The 20,407-nt window shown below is 47.9% G+C and overlaps 11 protein-coding genes across 11 annotated transcripts; 7 read left to right on the top strand and 4 right to left on the bottom strand.

Annotated features, from left to right (window-relative positions):
- Positions 1-928: 928 nt before the first annotated feature.
- On the top strand, positions 929-1,659 carry N7481_007640 (uncharacterized protein; the record flags this gene model as incomplete). Its single annotated transcript, XM_057266859.1, has 2 exons — positions 929-1,003; positions 1,111-1,659. The coding sequence occupies 2 exons, from the start codon at positions 929-931 to the stop codon at positions 1,657-1,659; spliced, it is 624 nt and encodes a 207-aa protein (XP_057121060.1).
- A 568-nt stretch (positions 1,660-2,227) lies between these two features.
- N7481_007639 (NAD dependent epimerase/dehydratase) lies at positions 2,228-3,573 on the top strand (the record flags this gene model as incomplete). The annotated part of the gene is made up of 5 exons (XM_057266858.1): positions 2,228-2,494; positions 2,575-2,755; positions 2,837-3,009; positions 3,095-3,191; positions 3,269-3,573. The coding sequence occupies 5 exons, from the start codon at positions 2,228-2,230 to the stop codon at positions 3,571-3,573; spliced, it is 1,023 nt and encodes a 340-aa protein (XP_057121059.1).
- A 285-nt stretch (positions 3,574-3,858) lies between these two features.
- Positions 3,859-4,806, top strand: N7481_007638 (putative FacC-like extracellular signaling protein; the record flags this gene model as incomplete). The annotated part of the gene is made up of 1 exon (XM_057266857.1): positions 3,859-4,806. One exon carries the CDS (start codon positions 3,859-3,861, stop codon positions 4,804-4,806), a length of 948 nt encoding a protein of 315 aa, XP_057121058.1.
- Positions 4,807-5,041: 235 nt separating this feature from the next.
- Positions 5,042-6,016, top strand: N7481_007637 (uncharacterized protein; the record flags this gene model as incomplete). The annotated part of the gene is made up of 1 exon (XM_057266856.1): positions 5,042-6,016. The coding sequence occupies one exon, from the start codon at positions 5,042-5,044 to the stop codon at positions 6,014-6,016; it is 975 nt and encodes a 324-aa protein (XP_057121057.1).
- A 110-nt stretch (positions 6,017-6,126) lies between these two features.
- On the bottom strand, positions 6,127-7,542 carry N7481_007636 (MFS general substrate transporter; the record flags this gene model as incomplete). Its single annotated transcript, XM_057266855.1, has 1 exon — positions 6,127-7,542. The coding sequence occupies one exon, from the start codon at positions 7,540-7,542 to the stop codon at positions 6,127-6,129; it is 1,416 nt and encodes a 471-aa protein (XP_057121056.1).
- A 628-nt stretch (positions 7,543-8,170) lies between these two features.
- N7481_007635 (phytanoyl-CoA dioxygenase family protein) lies at positions 8,171-9,131 on the bottom strand (the record flags this gene model as incomplete). Its single annotated transcript, XM_057266854.1, has 3 exons — positions 8,171-8,280; positions 8,349-8,781; positions 8,844-9,131. 3 exons carry the CDS (start codon positions 9,129-9,131, stop codon positions 8,171-8,173), a joined length of 831 nt encoding a protein of 276 aa, XP_057121055.1.
- Positions 9,132-9,612: 481 nt separating this feature from the next.
- Positions 9,613-11,582, top strand: N7481_007634 (Alkaline phosphatase-like alpha/beta/alpha; the record flags this gene model as incomplete). Its single annotated transcript, XM_057266853.1, has 3 exons — positions 9,613-10,086; positions 10,143-10,302; positions 10,354-11,582. 3 exons carry the CDS (start codon positions 9,613-9,615, stop codon positions 11,580-11,582), a joined length of 1,863 nt encoding a protein of 620 aa, XP_057121054.1.
- A 10-nt stretch (positions 11,583-11,592) lies between these two features.
- On the bottom strand, positions 11,593-13,712 carry N7481_007633 (uncharacterized protein; the record flags this gene model as incomplete). Its single annotated transcript, XM_057266852.1, has 4 exons — positions 11,593-12,623; positions 12,676-13,337; positions 13,426-13,535; positions 13,590-13,712. The coding sequence occupies 4 exons, from the start codon at positions 13,710-13,712 to the stop codon at positions 11,593-11,595; spliced, it is 1,926 nt and encodes a 641-aa protein (XP_057121053.1).
- Positions 13,713-14,318: 606 nt separating this feature from the next.
- N7481_007632 (uncharacterized protein) lies at positions 14,319-15,983 on the top strand (the record flags this gene model as incomplete). The annotated part of the gene is made up of 6 exons (XM_057266851.1): positions 14,319-14,409; positions 14,470-14,754; positions 14,814-15,086; positions 15,136-15,262; positions 15,312-15,441; positions 15,501-15,983. Coding segments are annotated over 6 exons (1,389 nt in total), but the record flags the coding sequence as incomplete, so codon positions are not given.
- Positions 15,984-16,474: 491 nt separating this feature from the next.
- Positions 16,475-17,911, bottom strand: N7481_007631 (endonuclease/exonuclease/phosphatase family protein; the record flags this gene model as incomplete). The annotated part of the gene is made up of 3 exons (XM_057266850.1): positions 16,475-17,336; positions 17,392-17,648; positions 17,705-17,911. The coding sequence occupies 3 exons, from the start codon at positions 17,909-17,911 to the stop codon at positions 16,475-16,477; spliced, it is 1,326 nt and encodes a 441-aa protein (XP_057121051.1).
- A 1,296-nt stretch (positions 17,912-19,207) lies between these two features.
- N7481_007630 (uncharacterized protein) lies at positions 19,208-20,117 on the top strand (the record flags this gene model as incomplete). Its single annotated transcript, XM_057266849.1, has 4 exons — positions 19,208-19,229; positions 19,295-19,378; positions 19,408-19,723; positions 19,778-20,117. The coding sequence occupies 4 exons, from the start codon at positions 19,208-19,210 to the stop codon at positions 20,115-20,117; spliced, it is 762 nt and encodes a 253-aa protein (XP_057121050.1).
- Positions 20,118-20,407: the final 290 nt, after the last annotated feature.

The following is a 20,407-nucleotide window of genomic DNA, read 5'->3' as shown; positions in this document are numbered from 1 at the left end:
GTTCATATCTATCGGAGTACGATACAAAAATACCAGGCTCTCCGTCTTTGATCCGGGATTTAGTACCGCGGACACTAAAAGGAGAAAAGTGGGGGGAATCAGGGTCTGCCATTTTGGCCTTGTTGCCTGAGAAAATAAGCTCTGTTGATGTTTCCGAGTCAGTTGAAGTGACGATGTACTCCGTACTGAGTACTCATACACGACTCCGTATAAAATTGGACCTACCATGGTAGAGAGTAAGTCCTGGCCGAGATCTACCGGCTCAAACAGAGTATTGAAACAATAGGATGCTTAGTGAAACAGTGAAATAGCTGACCATCAACCTACTTCCCGTGATGTGCAGTGATGTGCATTCGCCATTGAGTTTGACTCCACTGGTTGCCACTGCAACGCATCAGCGGAGTACAAGTAGTTACAGTCATGTATGAGGATTAAGGATGTCCTATCACATCAAGGATGAAGTCCATGCAAGACATTAATTAAATTAATGGAGGGGCTGACTGACACTTGAAGGAGTCGGGCAAATTAAGGCGATTCAACGAGGGTTGCCCAGGTTTCCCAGCCACCGTCCACCTCCACCATACACCAAAGCCATTCCCAGCCTCCTCTTACGCATCCCCCGCCGCCCAATATGACGCTCTTTTCTCCCCCCCTTCCCCTCCTCTTCTTTTTTTCCTTCTCCATCTTTCCTGCATCTCGTGCATCGCATCGCATCGCATCCAGTCCAGTCCAGTCCTCTGTACACCGTGATCCCAACTCTTTCCATCTCCACGTGATGCTGGTGTAGCTTGAGATCAACAACTTCTTTGTACACCCAATTCTAGGGATTACCACTGGACTACTACTGGACTGCCAGCGTTAGACTTTTTCGCATTCCTCGGTTCGGTCCGTCTATCGAGATTCTTGGAATCGGAGATCTATCGCAAACATGTTCGGCAGCCTCTTCTTTATCTTTAACCGCCTGGTGGAAATCGTCTTCCTGATTCCCATCATCGGCATTTTGGTATGTGATCAGATGCGACCTACCACCTGCGTTTGCGCGGGCGCACGCGCGCGCCCATTTAAATCCCCTCCAACCCCAGACTCATTGCTAACTCCCAACTCCTCCAGGCCTATTTCGTCCATGGCTATCTCCAAGCAAACATTCTTGCCCCACCCTACATTCTGGTCATGTTCATCGTCAGCGTCCTAGCCGTCTTCTGGTGCCTAGACACTCTGATCCGGTACAGCTCAACCAAGCGCTCAGCAATCTTCGTCTCCTTCGTGGACCTGCTCTTCTTCGGTGCCTTCATCGCAGCCGTTTACCAACTCCGCTTCATTGCCACATCCGACTGCGGACACTGGGAAGGCGGCACCAACTCGGTCTGGGTTTCGCTGGGTCCATTCGGCGAGTACGGCGCTCGCATCGATAGTCCCGAATACAAACTTAACAAGACCTGCGCTATGCTGAAGACTTGTTTCGCCATGGGCATTATGGAGGTGATCTTTTTCAGTTGGACTGCGTTCTGGGCGCTTTTCATCCATACTCGTTCGCGCGAGGTTGTTGTTAAGGAGACTCATGTTCGTCGGAGGAGTCACTCCAGTCGTCGGGGCCACTCTTCTGGTGGATCGCACCACCGTCATCGCTCTTCGAGTCGGCGACCTGCGTATGTGGTTTGAGCGGCCGATGATGTGATTGTGTATAGGATTCGGTGTTGGGTTTTCCTTGTTGTTTCTGACCCCGAAAATGGGGCAGGCTTTGTGTTTCTTTTACTTTTGTTTCCTTTTCCTTTTCGTTTCTCTTGTTCTCTCCATTGGAACTACTACTTACGACTACGACTTACGATGAATGGATTAATGAGGATATTTTGCTGGGAACATCTCCGGGTTTATGAGCAGATGTCAACAGAGAAAAATGAATATCTACCGGGAATGTGGGGGATCGTCCATAGTTTCTATCCTAGCTAGTTTTGTCTTCGTCAGCAATATCAATGAATGCCATACTATCTACTCCAGCAATCCAGACTCAACCCAGCCCAGCCCCCAACTCCACCTCCACCGCCACCTCCGAGTCATTCCTGTATCCACCTTTCCCCAACCAGTTAGTAGACCGACTCGGAGCTTCCAATTCAGTTGTCCGATGGTTTCCGAGTCCGGTGAGCGATCCTGCAGACTATTATAATCCTTCAACCCACGCTGCTCAAAAAAGTCCCCCTCTTCACATCTTTTACCTTGCAATTCTACGAAAATGGACCCTTCCAACTACGCCCTTCCACCAGGATCCCGAATCCTCGTCACCGGAGCAAATGGCTACATTGGCACACATGTTGTAGACCAACTATTGGGCCTGGGCTACGCAGTGCGCGGCTCACTCCGGACAGAAAAGCCGTGGCTAAACGAGTTCTTCACGCAAAAGTATGGACCGGGTTCTTTCGAAACAGTGCTCATAAGATCTTTTGAGAATCACGATGAGATTGAAAATGCACTCGAGGGAATTGATGGAGTTATTCATTTGGTAAGGAATTCCGCAAGGGCAGCCAGTGTTCCATCACGGGCCCATATTGAACGAAATGTATTAATATCGATTCGATACAGGCCTCGGATGTCTCGTTCAATAATGACCCCAACGCCGTAATCCCATGGGTCGTTCAAGCCACGCAGGATCTCTTGAAATCCGCCGCACGCCACCCTTCCGTTAAGAGAGTTGTTTTGGCATCTTCGTCGACGGCGGCGTATTTGACTTGGCCTGATGCTAATGGACGAACACTTGATACCAGTAAGTGACTGATCCAAGCGTGTTTTTGAGTGAAATAGCGCGAGAAGCGTGAGCTGTATAGGTACCTAACGGCTTATCCAGATACTTGGAACGACGCTGCAGTCGCAGCAGCATGGGACGAAGAGACCGATCCCCAAAAGAAGCCGATGATTGTCTATTCCGCCTCCAAGACGGAAGGTGAACGGCAGGCCTGGAAGTGGATTGAAGAGAATCGACCTTCGTTTGTCTTCAATGCTGTTCTACCTTGCTTTAATGTAGGTCTCTATCATCAGGCCTCTCATTTGTGGCTATCTCCAATGATACGTTTATTAAAGCATTGATCTAATTCCTTTCGAATAGGTTGGTAGATACCTTCATACTGAAATCGCAGGGTCGACAATGGGTTTTGTTTGTCAATTGTTGAAGGGTGATGCCACTGCATTCATGCTACCAGAACGTACGTATTGCATCCAATCTCCTGAATTACGCTAGTGAGATAAACATGCGAAAAGCTTGAATACTAACGATTCCCAGAATGGCGCGTTGATGTCGAAGACGTCGCTCGACTCTTCATTGTCGGCCTCTTAGACCCAGGCGTGCAGTCCGAGCGAATCTTCGCATTTGGCGAATTGACTCATTGGGCTGATATTGTTTCTAGCCTTCGCGCTCTTCGTCCGGGAAATAAGAGTATCCCTGATGTTCCGGAGGATATTCCTAGAGATTCGACCGTTGTTCAACCGCGGGATCGGGCGGAGGGACTGTTGAGGAGCTTTTATGGGCAGGATGGGTTTACTACTATTCAGGAGAGTCTGGAGAAGGGGATTGAGGGGTTGGAATAGAGGAGGATTGTAGGTCTATTGCATTGAAGTAGCACTCTCGCAATGAAATAGAATAGAATATAGTTACTCAGTATCGGTTTTCCTGTTCAGTTATAGTCCGACTTGGCAAATCTATTGTTGGTGCCAATACGAGCAACTTGTGTTGTTGTGGTAGTGATCAGCCTCGACATTCGTATTGAGCCGCCCGAGGCTAGCAAGGAGACTCCCCAGCAGTTTGTATAAAGTCAGACAATGCTTACGAGGAGACCACTTCCCATTGAGACTCTATGAAGTTCAATTTCGAAAATGGTTTCCTCTCTCAACTGGAAAACCCTCGGTCTCGCCGTATTCGGCGTCTTCGCCAGCATCCACTCTACTTCGGCTGAAGTTGCGTCTACAAAAGCTTTCGATCTCACGAAGCCATCTTATGACCTTTTTCGAAGCAAGACACTTCATGATGCGACAGTTCAACAAGGCTTCGCGTTCGATAATGATAATCGACGATTATTCGTTGCGCAGCGACGAGACACCTCGTCTGAAACATCTGGCGATCTCTGCATCACCCAACTTGACTTCGACGGCAATTATGTTGGATACATGTACCTGACCGGTTTCGGCCATGGTGTATCCTTCGGCGCCCAGGGTGTTGGATCGTCGACATATCTGTGGACAGAGGTTGAGGCCAATGGAAATGGATACGGAAAGAAGCTAGCACGGTTCAAGTTCGTTAGCGGAACGACTCTCACCTCATCTTCGTCTTCAATTACAAAACTCAAGCCCGTTTCAGACGCCACAGAGCACACCTGCTCTATTGATCCGGTCTCCAACCATCTCATCGTACGATATAATCTCGATGGGAAGCATATCGCCGTCTATGACCTTGACGACGCGACTGATGGAAATTTCACCAATTCATTGGCAGATTTTAAACATCCTTCAGTGTCATCAAAGTCGAGTACTTTTCAAGGATATGCCGCGTTTGGGGAATATATCTATTTGTTGACGGGAAATTCGTACCCGGATAGTAGTAATGGCAAAATCAATTCTGAAATCACTGCCGTTAATATGAATACGGGTGCCGTTACTCAAGGGCCGACACTGACAAAGGCCGGTTCGACCCTTTCGTTTCGTGAACCGGAGGGATTGGCTATCTATCAGACTGTGGCTGGTGAAGTGAGGCTTTTCTTGGGATTTGCGTCGGGCGAGGCGGGTGATCGGAGATCAAATTTATTCTATAAAAATGCTTTCCTCTAAGCATTTGATGTATATTAGGTCGATATAATTTGAAGGGTATTCCTTTTCGCATTTTGAAATCAATGTTACTCCTCTTCAACTCTTTAGCCTTAGCTCCTGTTCTCCGCAATTCTCACCCTTCCAAGGCTATCGGTAAATATCCGGCATATCCACTTGTCACTCGGGAATTTCACGCACCCCGCATCAACTTCAACTTGCTCAACATCAAGTCACCACTTGGGTAACAAAAATTACAATGAGAGTCAGCATCCACCCACGCAATCCACCTCCCCTCGAGGATTTAGCAGCCGTCATTGGAAAGTCCCTCCAGTCAAACTTCAGGAGCGCCACCGCAAGCGTGGAACAATGCCCCGACCTACGCCAGCCGCCCTTCAAATTAGCCGCCCCGGGAATATCAGGGAACTCATGTGTAGCCGATATTGGTGGTCAACCTCATCTATTCCCGAGCCCGAATTTCGACGCCAAATACTCTCTGTTGGAACTAGCCAAGGAAATGCGAATGTCCCCGTCCGGTGGATTTCTTCTCGGCGCTGGGGCGGCTCCATTTCAAGACTTGGGCCACAATGCAGAACTTGCTCCGAATATCTCTTGGAAATCGAATCATTCTACCCCGGACTTCGATGATGCTTCTACGCTTGACATTCAGAATGATACTCGTGTAATCGAGGTCAGTGAGGCCAAGTCACCTTCTTGTGAGAGAATCCAAAGTACAAATTGTGCTTTGATGATGAACTTGTATGGATCCAGCGGCCATCCAGGCCCAGTTCTCAAAGTCACAGCAAGAGGTCGCCGTGGAAGTTTGAACTTCACTAATTGCATTCGTATTGGGTTAAATGATGCGTTTGGTGACCAAATGCCAGTCAGTCTGGGTGGCGTGTTCTTATTGAAGAAGGGGAAAGCAAAATTCCATGTGATGCCTGATTTCCCGAACAAGGAAGACCTGCCGTTTCGCGATCGAGAACAACTTGAAAAGCGGTGGTTGACTTATCATGAATTCAAGGCTCCTATTGTTTGTTTGACTGTTTTCCATAGCTCCGATCCAGAAGGGTTGGGTCTGAGGATGGAGCATACACATTGCTTTGACGCCGAGGGAAATACAAAGGGAGGCCACTACCATTACGATATTCAGTATGATGAACAGGAAGTGGAATATGAGGCGTACCTGCTCCCCGCGCATACTTTGTATCGAATCGATCAGCCAAGTTCATGAGTGAAATTAAATACTAGATACTATCGAAGCGTAAACTCCCCAGAATTCGTTCGATCATCTGCCGTCCTGATTCCTTCAACCCTTGAATCTCGCATGCTCAAATATAATTCTTAAACCCTTCCCTTAAGGAATAGCCTTTGCAAGCTTATCCAACCAAAGAAAGATGGGAAAGTGGAACTTTCTGAAGTAAGTTCCTGGTGTTCATCCGCAGCTTTCTTTTCAACCTCGTAGAATTTCCAAGAACGTAGAAACCATGCCCCAACCGAGCCAACAAGGAACAAGCACCCAACATAAACCTGTGTATGAAGATACTTGGATCCACCGCTCACAAGGCTCATCGCGATGGGCTCAGCGACTGTAGTTGGGCCAACCAGAGCCAGACAGATAATGCTAAAGACCGAAGCCATCCGACCCATGCCAACGACTTCTGCCAGAACCGGTGTAATCGTTCCCCAGAAAGTCCCGCAAACCATCCCAGCCATCAAGGCGAATAAAATCAGCAATGCATATGACTTTGCCGGGATCCAGACTGCAAAGCATAGCAGACCACAGAGCCCCGTTAGCATCATTGGGACTGTGATCCGACCGTGCCGATCGCTCAAATATCCGGTTAAGGGTCTGCCCAAAGTCAGACCCAAGTTCAAAATGGCAGCAGTCACAGAGCCCTGCTGTGGAGAAAGGCCAATCGAAGAAGCATAATTTGGGAGCGAGTAAATCAGAGCAATATAACCGAGGTCGGTAGTTATTCCCCACAGAATGACAAGTAGGACCTCCGGCTTGCCAAGATCGCGATAATCGACATTGCGCTTTCGTTCTTGTCTTTGGGGGGTGTCCCTTGACTTGAGTAGCAAAGAAGATAGCAGGTTTGCGGCCAGCGAACAATAGGCCAATATCCTATAAGCCGCCCGGACACCCTGCTTCTCAATAGCGTGGCCAGTTGCGAGACTGTACACAATTCCGCCAATCCCAGATCCGGCGCCAGCAATGCCAGCCGCGAAGCTCCGCCGCGTCGAAAACCAGGTCGGAAGGATATTCATTGCAGTGAGATAGAGAAATCCCATACCGATACCAAAGCAAATACCTTGAGATAAAAACAAATGCCAGATCTTTGTTGAATACGATGCCGCCATCAAAGAACCGAAAACAAACATCGTTCCAGTGAGCAAAGTAATAGTCGTACCCAATTTACGTCTAGATTCTGACACCAGTGGTCCCATAAATAGTGCCTGGGCTATTGCAAGACCGCCAATCAATGCGTATTCGATACGACTTGCCCCAGGAAATGTCGAGTGCGAGAGGAAATAGGCGAGTATCACACCCCAGGCTGCGTTGATTCCCCAGGTATGAACGGTGATCACGAAGGTGCATAGCGTGCAAATCCAGCCGAATCCGCCATTTGGCGGTATGTCATCGAATGCTGTGGCATCTGCTGTTGGGGCACCATTCTGCTCCAGGTCGCGCGATCCTTGATTGGCCGAGTGTGAGTGGAAGTGATGAGCAGTCGGGGCGAGTTCAATCGTAGTCATGTCGACAAAATGTGGTGTGGCAGCGCGGGATTTTAGATATTTCGAGTTCCTGATAGATACTAGTAGACCATATGATGCTGCAGCTGACAATTCCGAGGATGTTCCAGACCCGGTGTGGGGACGACCAACTTGAAGTAGTAGCGGGGGTTCCCTGAGTATAAATAGTCTAAATCTAAACACTAAAGATTCAAGTTTGATGGAAGATTCTGAGAAACTTGAACTTGGCTGCATTCTCGGTCTAGAACAGACGATATCTGTGACTACGTCCAATCATAATAGCACTGTATGCGCGTGACTCAACACCTTGTCATTGAAGTGACCAACTATAGTGACAGATGAGGGAAAGAATTCCACTGCCCCACACCCTAGACCACTCGGAACCTTAGAAGGGGCCCGCGGCACACCTAGGCAAGCGATGGGAGGATATGCCCGCTCTCGACAAGATAATGCATGAAATAGATAAGCGGGTCTAGGGTCGGATCTGTGGTTTTTTGCAATTTGGCTGGTCAAATTTGGAAAATCAAAGAAAGGAAGTTGAAAGACTTCTGAGTCCGAATATTGGGCACCGAAACGGGAAAAGGTGGAGAATGAGTTTTCGATTTCCGAGTATCTCAGGCTTTAGGAATAACTAGTTTGCTACCATAGTGGCAGATATTTTGCCCTGGTCGATTGTAGTGAATGGCGCTGCAAATCCATAAGTCTTGTAGCCCTGCGAATAATCCTTTCCCTCCACGCGCTCTAAATATGTGTTGATGTTTAGCCGAATATCCCGGTATCTATGCAGTCGCAACGGGACTAAAGCTTACCATGCTCAGGTGGAAACATTTCCATCCGATGCTTATAATAGCGTTCTCTTAGATCAACTCCATCTTTCGTAGAATGGAAGGTGGCATAAAGACTGGATCGGGGCTTATCGGTCTTATTCTCTGCCGATCGATGTGCGAGGTGGGAGCCGAAGACGATCATGTCTCCCGGCTGCAACGGAATCGAGACCCATTCGTGTGCAGATTCCCATTCGGTCGTGATCTGTCCGCCTTGAGAGAATTCTGCAACCATTTTATGCGATCCGGGGACAACTTCAAGGCAGCCGTTCTCAATTGTCGCAGGGTCAATAGCTATATTGGCAGTGACGTGTTCAATCCGGCCGATATGGTCATATGCCGGGGCATCCAAGTGAGCCTTGAATCCGTTGCCATTGGGCTGTTTGTAATTAATTTTGTCCTTGAAAAGGAGCATGTCCTGTAAACGGGTTTATTAGCCAAATTCGGGCAGGCTTAATCATTCTCTCGGAGTGAACAAACATCACCAGACACGGCTTTTAGAATTTGACCCAATTTCTCACCGCATATGAGACTCTTATACTGGGCGTGAAAGTCGACAAAGCGCTCCGTTCGCATAAGTTGGCGTTTGCCGTTAATGTTAATTTCATCATAGGGCATCCATTTACCCTTCACGCGAGGCCAAGCCTGAATCTCCCTGGTCCACTCTTCGAGGCTAGCTGGGTCCACAAGCTGGTGCTCGGCGACACGTAAAAGGAGGTAGCCATTGTGGTGGTAAAAGTCCACTTGCTCGGGTGTAAGGCAGCTCATGGTATGTGAGGAGCTTGGCTTTCTGAAAATGCGGCAGAAATTGAAGCAATAATGTTTGGTGAAGTATGGCTGCGGGTGAGTTTAAATAACTTAAGCCGCCGGGACCAACGGGAGCAGTACAACCACCCCCGAGACCGCAATTCCCGGTTCTGGTATAGTTAATCGTCTGAATCGCGCTATATATCTAATGATCACCCATTTTACTGCTCCACTCCGGTCATTTTGCCTTGGGAGCGTTCTTCCCGCCTGCACGGACCGCCGGCCTTCGCACCGACGCCTGCGTGCCATCTGCGGTAGCGCCACGGATCGCGGGAACTAGAGCACAAGTAGTGAGGAATCAGACACTTGGTTTCTGCACGTGTTATCTGGGCTCCAATGCCTGCCGGACTTCTTGCCTTCAGCATCTCTTCATCTTCTATAGAACGTGTTGGGCATCGCCTCAAGGCAAGCATTATACATCGCACTTGGATTCACAGCAAACATGAATATCAAAATGGCGGTTCCTCAGTCAACCCATATTTTGCGTTCAGTTGAAGAACATACGAGGAATACGATCAAGACACTTTTCGAATTCCTCCACGCTCAAGGCCAGGGCGATTATCTCGGCGAACGAGTCACCCAATTGGCTCATTCTCTTCAATGCGCGAATCATGCAGCTCAATCTGCACAATACGGACAGGACCCTGAGGTCATTCTTGCCGCATTGCTTCATGATGTTGGCCGCTTCATTCCTGCCGCGGAAAAGATGGGGAAGATGATCACGCCGGATGGTCATTATATTGGTCGACAAAGTCATGAAGTTCTTGGCGAGTCTTATCTACGTCAGATCGGATACAGTGAAAGGATCTGTCAGCTTGTCGGGGCCCATGTTATGGCAAAGCGATATCTCGTTGCCACAGACAAGACCTATCATGATGGGCTTAGTGAGACGAGCAAGAGAACTCTCCGGTTCCAGGTACATTAGCTCTTATCAGTTCAAGTGGAGATCATTGAAGCTAATGAGGATTCAAGGGCGGGGGTTTCACTAATGAGGAGGTTCTCGAAGCTAAAAAAGACCCTTGGCTTGGAGAGAAACTGGCTGTCCGGAGATGGGATGACCTATCCAAGGACCCGGATCTTGTTGTGCCTGCACTTGAGGTCTACGAAGAGATCGCATATCAGTGTCTACTAGGTTCGCGATACCCCCCCCCCCTCGCTACGAGCGATAGCTAATGGGATTCAGAGTCACGAGGAAAATTCAAGCTTCACTCCAGGGAGTACCACATTCCGAGTACACCCACCGTTGTCATATGCATCGATGGATTCGACCCGCAGTATCTCGAGTCCGCTTTTGAGAGAGGCCTGTTACCGACATTCAAGAAATTCGTTGATCATGGATTCCATTCCAAAGCTAAAAGTTGCATGCCCTCTTTTACCAATCCGAACAATGTATCCATCATCACTGGTGCACCTCCAGCGGTCCACGGAATTGCTGGGAACTTCTTCCTTGATCGGAAGACGGGAGAGGAAAAGATGATAACCGATGACTCGCTCCTTAAAGGATCCACTTTACTTGAGCAGATGCATCAACGCGGTGTGCGTATCGCTGCAATCACTGCCAAGGATAAACTGCGGAGAATCCTGGGACATGGTCTTGATAAGGGTGCCATTTGCTTTTCAGCGGAGCGTGCAGCTGACTGCACGCTTGATGAGAACAGCATTGATAATGTGGGGGAATGGCTAGGTCAACCTGCTCCAGGCCAATATTCAGGAGAACTGTCCCTATTCGTCCTCGATGCGGGAATAAAATTACTCCAGGAAGGACGATCGGACTTTTTGTATCTTACACTGTCTGACTATATTCAGCATAAGTATCCACCTGGAAGTAAAGAGGCGGATGAGTTTATGGGATCAATTGACGTGCGACTTCAGATACTGGTTGGTCTTGCTCCTATTATCGGGGTTACCGGAGACCATGGAGTGAGCCAAAAGTCGAATAGTGATGGTGAACCCAATGTCCTCTTTCTGGAAGAAGTCATCAATGATGAATTTGGATCAGAGTTCTCCAGGGTCATCTGCCCGATAACTGACCCTTTCGTTCGGCACCATGCCGCGCTTGGGTCATTTGTCCGAGTCTACTTGAAAGATGTCATCAACCTGCAGTCCGTGCTCTCCTTCTGTCGCGCAATCCCCGAGGTTGAGGAGGCTTTGAGCGGACCCGATGCAGCGAGCAAGTACGAGATGCCGCTTGACCGCGAAGCTGATATTGTTGTCATATCGAAGGACTTTGCAGTCATTGGGAGTAAGAAGTCTGACCATGATCTTGTCAAGGATCACCCCTTGCGTTCGCACGGCGGTCTGAGTGAACAGAATATTCCACTTCTCATGTCAAAGGAAATCAAAAGCACAGATGAAAAAGCTAATAGTTGGAGAAACTATGATGTTTTCGATCTTGTTCTGAATCTTTGTTAATATATTCAAGTTATGAACCCAATGGCATTCCCCGTGCACTAGATCCTACCGCTGCATTATAATGAAGCCACCATTCATCTAGATCGGGGAAATTGGTCTGGAAGTCAAAGCTCGCCATATTTTCCATCCAGGCTGTATCAAACTGGGCGTGAGGGTCCATTGCTGGTGATGGTTGATACGTTATTCCTTCGTCCGTTGATTGTATCGGAGCTCGGCATTTGTAGAGGAGTTTCTCTAGCCCTTCCGAGATTGTAACTAGCAAATGCTGACGATGCATTGGCTGGGTTATTTCTCGAAGGGCAGCTACCGTCTGAGAAACAAGGGATATGATTTTTTCGGTGTCAATCCGTATCACAGCTGCATATTTAGTAGCCACCTTCAAAAGAAAGACCACTGCGAACGCGAGCATCGTGTCGAAGTATAGAGGAAGACCATTCATAAATGACCGAAATTCCGGGTCCGAGACGATGACTCGGAGAATTGACATGGCGGCAAGTACACCAGAGTTGGCGATCTCTTCTAACTCGGGAGAAAAATATTGCGTCGTATTCTCGAGGGCTGGGACTCCGCGGAATGCATGTGAACAAAGATAGAGCTTTGCGAAATGGAAATGAAATCCAACTCCCTTGGCTGGGTAATTTCCCACCCGACGATTTTCTTGAAAGCTTTCAATCCAATCAGCATACCAGGTATCCAATGCGATTGAGTACCGTCGGAGTTGTGGTATTATCTGGGGATGAATAGCTGTGTCGACATCGACGCCGAAGGTGTCAAATACCTGACCCAAGATGGCCCACTCTTTGACCTGGCTGACTAGTCTGGCATCATCTTCAGTTGCATTCTCAGTTCCGAGCAATTTACTGGCAGAATTGATGATGAATCCCTCGCGTGACATTGGAGGCCTGCCATATGCGATCGAGAAGTGGTGGTCGCAGACATAGACTAAATAGTACAGGCGGGCTTGGATGTAACCTTCCCGGTCGCCCTTGAGAGCCTTGTAAATTCCGCTATGCAAATTAATATTGGATGCAATCCGGACGGCTTCGAGATCAGCATCTGCGTGCAAGAGATAGAATGATCAAGGTAAACTCACCATTTCCAATTAACGCCCAAGACAATTCATGCAACCAAAATGCACCAATACATAAACCTCGAATGTCGTCCTCGTTTACGTGTCGCGAGAATACTTGGCTAGACACCAAGCCTTTGAATTCCGAATAACACGTTTCGAAGAGATGGCCTTGAGAAGGCGAATGTAAAGCCCCCACAGTGCAAACTGCCGCTGTCAACAAAGGTGATGCGTTGCGAACTGAGTCCAAACTAATGTGGTCACCAAGAATCCTATATAAGAAATGATCCAAGCGGAGGTGGTATGTATCGAATAGTGCAAGCCCTTGGCGCATTGTAATTAAACCGGTGGATATCAGATCTGGCCGACGAGTCGTTGATAAACCACTTGGCATAGTGGCTCTAATATTGTCAGAGAGACTGGACGCTGGGATGGATCCTGGACCACCTCGAGGGTCCATAACTACTCTCCAGGTGTTGCTTGCCGACTGTTCATCCTGGACTGGGGATTCTGGACTCGGGCTTGCTAGGTCCGCGTTGGTCATATCCACCGCGGGTGGACTGATGGAGTCTAAATGCTCCTCATTTTGTGACTTTGTTCCCAACTCAGGGATATCAACCTTGGTGGCTATTTTGGCAATAGCGTCTTCAAGCCGTTTGATCTTTTGGACAACTGCTCCTTTCCATCTGCGAATGGTTATAATTAGCCAAGTCCGAGTAATACTAGTACAACAATAGAACCTCGGAAAGGAGTGAATATATCAGTACCACTCACGTCACATCCTGCTCGAGTAGAGTCTGTAAGCTTCGATTGACCGCACATGGCAACCCTCTCTTTTTGCACCGTGAGCATGGTATCTGGCCATCACGCATATGACATTTGACCTATTGAGTTTCTTTTAGCTTGATTGTACCCCCCAAGGGTACGTCATATCGTACCTTCTGTTTTCGGCAAGCAACGCAAGCAGTGATCTTTCGAGTGATATCCGGTGGCTTTCGATCACCGAATGAGTCTCGCAATGCATTCACCTCCAGTGGGGAGGGTAATGGTGCGCCCTCCATGGTGTATCGGGATCGTTCGGAGGGTCAACTGCCGAGTCGATCTCACCAAGTAAAAGGATCAACCAAGACTGCAGCAATTGTCATGACAGATCCGTGCACGGATATTGTCTAGACTTTCCTTGCAAGATTGAATTCGATTCTGTGAAGAGTGTAAAAGAACACCGCAGGACTTCGCACCGAAATTATACCCGGTGGGATGGGGAGAAGCGGAGCGGGTGGGACAGGCGGGGCAAGGCCAGGTGCACGTGGGGACGGGGAGCCGTTGACTGGGGAAGACCTTTGGCGCGCCTAGCGAAGTGGTGGGCCTCGTGCCAACACCCGCGTTGCTCATTGCTCGTTGCTTTAGGCTCTAGTCGCTTGGTGTTAGAGTCTTGAGTATCTACCACGGGCTTGATGCCGGGTCTGGGCGATACTGGTACTTCTATTTCTCGAATATACTGTTTGCCTAGTATATAATTACTCCAATCGAAAACTACATCATCTCGACATCTAGTATGTTTGCTTGCAAATGCTACCCACGGAAAATCTCTCTTCTCAAAATTATCAGCTTTTAGCTTGGTGTCCTGTTTGAAAAATTGTTAATATTTCCTGCATTTTATATCATCAATGGCCTCACTGGGATCCAAGGTCCGGTTCATTACCACGGCGGGAGTTGGGTTCTTCGCGGATGGTTATCTCAATTTGACTATCGGTCTTGGTATGAAATGTTTCAAAGACAATTTCTATTCAGCTAGATTACTAACACGGCATCCATTAGTGGTTCCCATTCTTGGATACCTGTACTATCAAGATGGCAAGGTTCCGACGGTTGACAGTGACGTGATGAAGGGTGGCTTGAGCCTTGGAATGGTCGTTGGCCAACTGCTCTTTGGGGTTCTAAGTGATGTTTGGGGGCGTCACACCATATATGGCAAAGAGCTTCTCTTGACAATTTTTGGTACCTTGCTGGTTATTCTACTGCCCTGGAAAGGCATGGATCCACGATCTATCACGGCGTGGGTGGCCATTTTTCGGGTTTTGACTGGAGTGGGCATTGGAGCTGGTATGCACAATTCCATTCTTTCGTGGCAATTTAAAATCATGCGATAACTAATCTCTTAGACTATCCTCTCTCATCCTCTCTTGCCGCGGAGAAATCGCCCTTCGGTACCCGTGCAACCCAAGTCTTGACCGTCTTCTCGAATATCGGTCTCGGAAACATGGCAGCTAGCATTGTTTTTCTCGTCCTTCTCAGGGCATTCCAAGGATCCATTGCAGCAAACGTAGCCCATTTAGAATGGGTTTGGCGTCTCCTTTTGGGCATTGGTATCATTCCGGCTATATTCACTCTCTACGCCCGCTTAACCATTGCAGAGACATTGCCCTACAAGCAATGTGAGTCTTTCTATCCGACTTCTAAGTTGTATAATCTAACGTTCTGTAGATGTTTGCGATGAGGCTACCGGCCAGAAGCGTGATCTTAAGCAACAATGGCGTGACTTTCGAGAGTATTTCGGCGACTGGAAGCATGCCCGCGTTCTCTTCGCAACATCTGCGGCCTGGTTTCTTTTGTACATCGCGTCATTTTCACCTGCTGAAGTCTAAACTAACTTCATGCAGCGACATTGCCTATTATGGAGTAAACCTCAACCAGAGTATCGTGCTCACTCGAATCGGCTTCGCGAAGGGAGCAACCCCTTGGGAGACCTTATACAATACCGCTATCGGAAACATCATTGTACAGGCAGCCGTAAGAGTTTCTTTCAAAAATGATACCAATATTCTATACAAAAGGCTAACGATAGATAGGGATACTTGCCAGGCTTCTATGTCGGGATCTTCCTCCCCGACCGTATTGGCCGCGTGCGCCAACAATTCTTGGCATGTGTTGGAGTCTGCATTATGTACGCTATTTGGGCTGGAATCAGCTCACCTACAGCACACACTTCAACGGCAGGTTTGATGATTGTCTTTGCAATCTCCCAATTTCTTCTGACAGTAGGGCCCAATGTTACTACGTTTCTACTTCCCGCGGAGGTATTTCCAACCCGCGTTCGGGGAACGGCTCACGGAATTTCTGCGGCTTCAGGAAAATGCGGCGCCATTCTCACGTCATTCGTCTTCGGAACAGTTGAGGATAGTATTGGTTTAGATGGTGTTCTCGGGCTTTTCTCTGGGATTATGTTGTTCACTGCACTTGTGACACTGTGGATCCCGGAGACAAAGAACCATACACTTGAGGCAATTGAGGGTGGTGAATTATATCAAGAGGAAAGTTCTGATATTATTGAGGTAAATACTAAGCGATGAGTTTGTATCTACTAGGCTATGGGCTCTCACTTGCTATTGGGGCTCACCATATCATCTGTCTCCTCGTTGTTCTAGGGTACTTGCGACCTTGCTTATCCAATTATTCATTCCATTTCTCGTATGCCTTTAATTAATCGCCTAATGTATATTGATTAATGATTTTCTATGCGGATTTGTGGAATGCAGTGCTAATTTTCGGCGCCGGGAACAGCCTTCTGACAGGAAAACAATTCATGTATAGATCTGCTAGACTGTTTGGACCCAAGTCAAGATTCTAGACCTCAGTATCCAAGATCCAGTTTTCATCACCGCGAAGCATAAAGCGAGATACAAAGACAGACTTCACATGCTCCTCCAGATGTATCTCGACTCAATACGAAATGGTATGATTTCCACACGCACTGGGGCTGCACAGGCTCTGGGGGTAACTATGCTAGGCCAGACCTTTGTGAACTTAAATTTAGATCTGGCAATTAATAGGCTGCATATATCAATGCGAGCTGATCAATCTCATCTCCATCTTGACCCATAAATCCGACGACAGCAAATCCATCATCGGCCGTAAAGGTCGAGCAACTATCAGTCGATGTACCAGCTTCCAATGTGTTACCTGCACTGGTCGTAGCCTTGATGTAGAAATTTCGAGTTTCGTTATTATACGTGCCGGTACAAATTTCAGTCCTAACCCAGTACTCATCCGAGCCGAGTGTGAGAGAAACCGCAGTTCCACCCGTACCTCCATGGCTGAACGTGGTACCGTCGCTCAGCTTCAACGCCACACTATCGAGTCGATTGGCACCCGCGAAAGTTATGACGGATGTAGTCGGAGAGGATGGGATATTAGGAAGATCATTGAACCAATCCCCATGAGGGCCACCAGAAAATTGACTTTGTCGACGAGAGCTTGCGCTCTCCCAGGTGAAATTGACCAGAATTGGGTTGTGATCAGAAAGTACAGCACCCAGATAGGCAGAGTCGGTGTTGAGAAAGTTATCGCCGTCATAGCGAAAGCCTTCAGCCGATAGCGTGACAAGGTCTGATCCGCGATACAAGGCCTTGTCAACTGTTTCGCACGTCTCAATTGTAGAGGGGTTGTCGCATAGAATCGCATCCGCACCCGCTGTCGGATACACGTTGTTCATCTCTAGCTCAACCCAGACATCCTTCAGTTTATTTTGCGACTTGAAGACACGGATCCCGGTATCATCAGATCGGGTGTATCGGCTGTTTGTATCGCCCATGACCACAACTGCGTTTCCGGTTGACCAGGTATCAATATAGTCAGCGACCTGTTGGAGATTGCTGTTGCGAGCGGTTTCGTCGTCATCCTCAGTTCTATTGTCCATCAATAAGTATACCCAGGATAAGTGTGAATGGGGTCTTGCCTTACCCAGCATCCGCGTGGAGGTTGTAAAAGTCAATGAAGACTCCATCGGCTGGGTTCCACCTCATAAAGGTAACACCCTTGGGAGTCAGACAATCAGAACCAGATGCATCAGAGCATGTATTCCACTTGATGCGTGTGAAATCAAGCCAGTCATAATTGGAGATGGTATTCAGACCACTTCCAATTGCAGCGCCACCGGATGTGGCTGTTCGATAAGCGTGGTCATCGGCTGCATAGATGTAAGCATGGTAATTAAAGTCCTTACAAGTATAGTTAGCCATGTGCTGAAAATTGAAAGATCCATCATCAAAAGTACCTCCTGCATGTTGATTATATCGTATCCATACTCGGAGAAGTATTTACCAAGTTGTCCGGCATTATCTGTCTTGTCACCTTCAACGTCATTAGACTGCAGGATAGATGGCAAGCCAGCAACATTGAAGCTAAGGGCGGTAAATTCTCCGCTCGTAGCAGCTTGAACGCCCGCCACGAGAAGTATGCTTGAAGCGATAAAACTCTTCATTTTCACTGGAACGAAATCAATATGGTACGTGTTCTGTTTCTTTCTGATATTCGCGAAGAATCTCTCCCTTTTTATGCAGTATGCAGGTACATAAATCAGGGAAGTGGGGAAGAACATTCGGCGTGGTAACAGCTTCGGTTAAGCTTAGTTCTGCACCTTTTGACGCTACTGCAAGCCACGCTTGTTACTAACATGACGAAAGCTCCGAAACGTGGGCAGATGACCAAAGGATGATTGGAACTTCGGAAATGACAGGCCGTTGCCCTATTTAATGTACGTCTAGAGGTTTATTATCTCTACTAGAAGTTACCAGTAGGCGAGATGTCTTAGCTACAGCTTTGAAAAGGTTCCACTACTCGTACCCACGTGTTCGGGGGCTGGCACCTTAATGGTTTCTGAAAGATATTAAAAGTCTTGGCTAGAAGAAATAATATGGCGTTGATGTTAGACCTTGACATTCATGAGTTCTCGGTATAGTCATCTGATCGAGCTGAGCAGGCGTTTCGGGATTGATGCCAATGCTGTTGGTCAAAAAGTGAAGGGATCGGCAGGTTGAACCAGGATAAGCGAGATATTAATTGGTGGAAATATAAACTGTGCTGATCTTCAGCATTCCTTCAAAGCTTGCCAAGGCCGCAGAAAGTCTTGGACAAGCTGAAATCACACTATTACTAGTACTAGGAGTACTTTAGACCATTCAATAGTTGATGTTTAAATAGTAACTAGCCTCAAGCCAACTAATGGTAGTTCAACCGGACTCCGATGCATCCAATTCCGAGCAGACTCACCTGGGCAGTCCTGTACTTGTGGAGGCCTTGGATGGCCGAATAGAAACCTAATGGCTAGAACTTCTAGTATTATTCTATTGCTAGCATCTATTCCGAATAATGCAATGAAAACCTCGTTGGAGGCGTAATCATCTATTATCTCTCTAGTTCCGTCGCCCTCTATGGGTATTGGTCAGAATACATCTCTGGTCAGTATGAAACAGCCGGCTTGCATTCTGGAGGGACTGCGGGGGTATTTTTGTGTGCACTTTCGGCACCTCACCCTTCTCCATCATACAAAAAATACTACTTTAAGGATTTGAAGTGGGCGATTTCAGAAAATCATCACCGTCAGACTAATCCTACTTCAAATAACATACGAGATACAACGGACACCTCGAAAATGTACCTTGCTGACACGTCCAAGCGCCAACCCCACCTAACACGATGAATAACCCCACTTCTAGTCTCTTGACTGTTCACGCATCTCGACCCTAAATCGGGGATCGCGTGGTAGGGCATTTCTATCATGTCTGGCCTTGAGGCTGTCGGTGATCGAAATAAAGGGATTCGACTTCCCCGAACTCCTTTAAACATATTAATTATTCTTATGTAGCCGCCATTGTCATCCAAGTTGCAGACCTGGGCGCCAAATTATCCGTCAAATTATTTTCCTTCTACCAGAGGGTCAAGAACGCCAGTGAGTCTGTCCACCTCCTGTCGAACGAGATCTCGGGCTCGTCAGCGCCATTTTAAGCGAGCTATGGGATAATCTGAAAGAGGAGGCATCGAAGCTGTGTTCGAAGGAGGCTTTTCGCACTTTGCATGTTGTTCTCGATCAGCCTTGGGATGTACTTCGACAAATTCAGAGTGTCATTGATGATAATGACCAACGGGGCAAAGGTCGATTTCAGCAGGTCGCGGGCAAACTTCGGATAGCATATCATGAGTCTAGTGTCGATCAACTGAAGAAGAGCTTGGAGAGGTTGAAGGCTACGATGTTACTTCTACTTAATGTGATCACGTATGCGGGTCAGATTCGAAGGTACCTTGACAATGACTCTTGCATCTGTGACAACTGATTCTTAACTTTTAACAGCAAAAAAGTCCCGACTCTAGTCCAGGAGCAGCGTGATTTGATCCAAATCCTCTTACAAGAGCAAAGTATTGACGACGAAAAGCCGCCAGAGTCAGATGTGACGGTGGAATCCGAGCGAGATTTCCCGCCACAGCCATCCCAGATGGATTTCAGTCCAACTAGTACCAATTTCCTCCCTGGTCAGAAGGGCATCCCGCATTATCATAAGCCAACAGGAAAGAATCGTCCTCGCCCTCCCGGTGAGATGGTGAAGCCGGCAATAAAACCCCCGAACAAAACAAGCCAAGGACCTCAAAGAGCGACAGAATCCACCGACCTCACGGAATATAATCTACTTTGAAGAGTCTCCCGTGATGTCCCCGCATGAATCTCCAATCTCACTTTCACCAGGCCGACGTACCGATGCTCCGGTACTTCTTGGTGTATCCTCCCCTGCAGCAACCCAGAACAGTAACAACAGGCGAAGGAATAGATCATATCGAGAAGATAAGCACGTATCATCCAAAAGCGAATCAAGTGAGGAGACTTCGAGTGATTCATCACGGCTGACTCCACCCCAGCGAATGCTGGAGAGAAGCGATCTGGCTCAAAAATCAGAATTTTGCAAGCAGCAGCAGGAGATAGAGCGCC

The sequence above is a fragment of the Penicillium waksmanii genome (assembly GCF_028829765.1).
Source record: "Penicillium waksmanii strain IBT 27052 chromosome Unknown utg000007l:1.0-4314555.0:1.0-4317578.0, whole genome shotgun sequence".
NCBI classification, from domain to species: Eukaryota; Fungi; Ascomycota; class Eurotiomycetes; order Eurotiales; family Aspergillaceae; genus Penicillium; species Penicillium waksmanii.
Note: the sequence above shows the minus strand (reverse complement) of the source record. Positions and strands in the feature narration are given on the sequence as shown.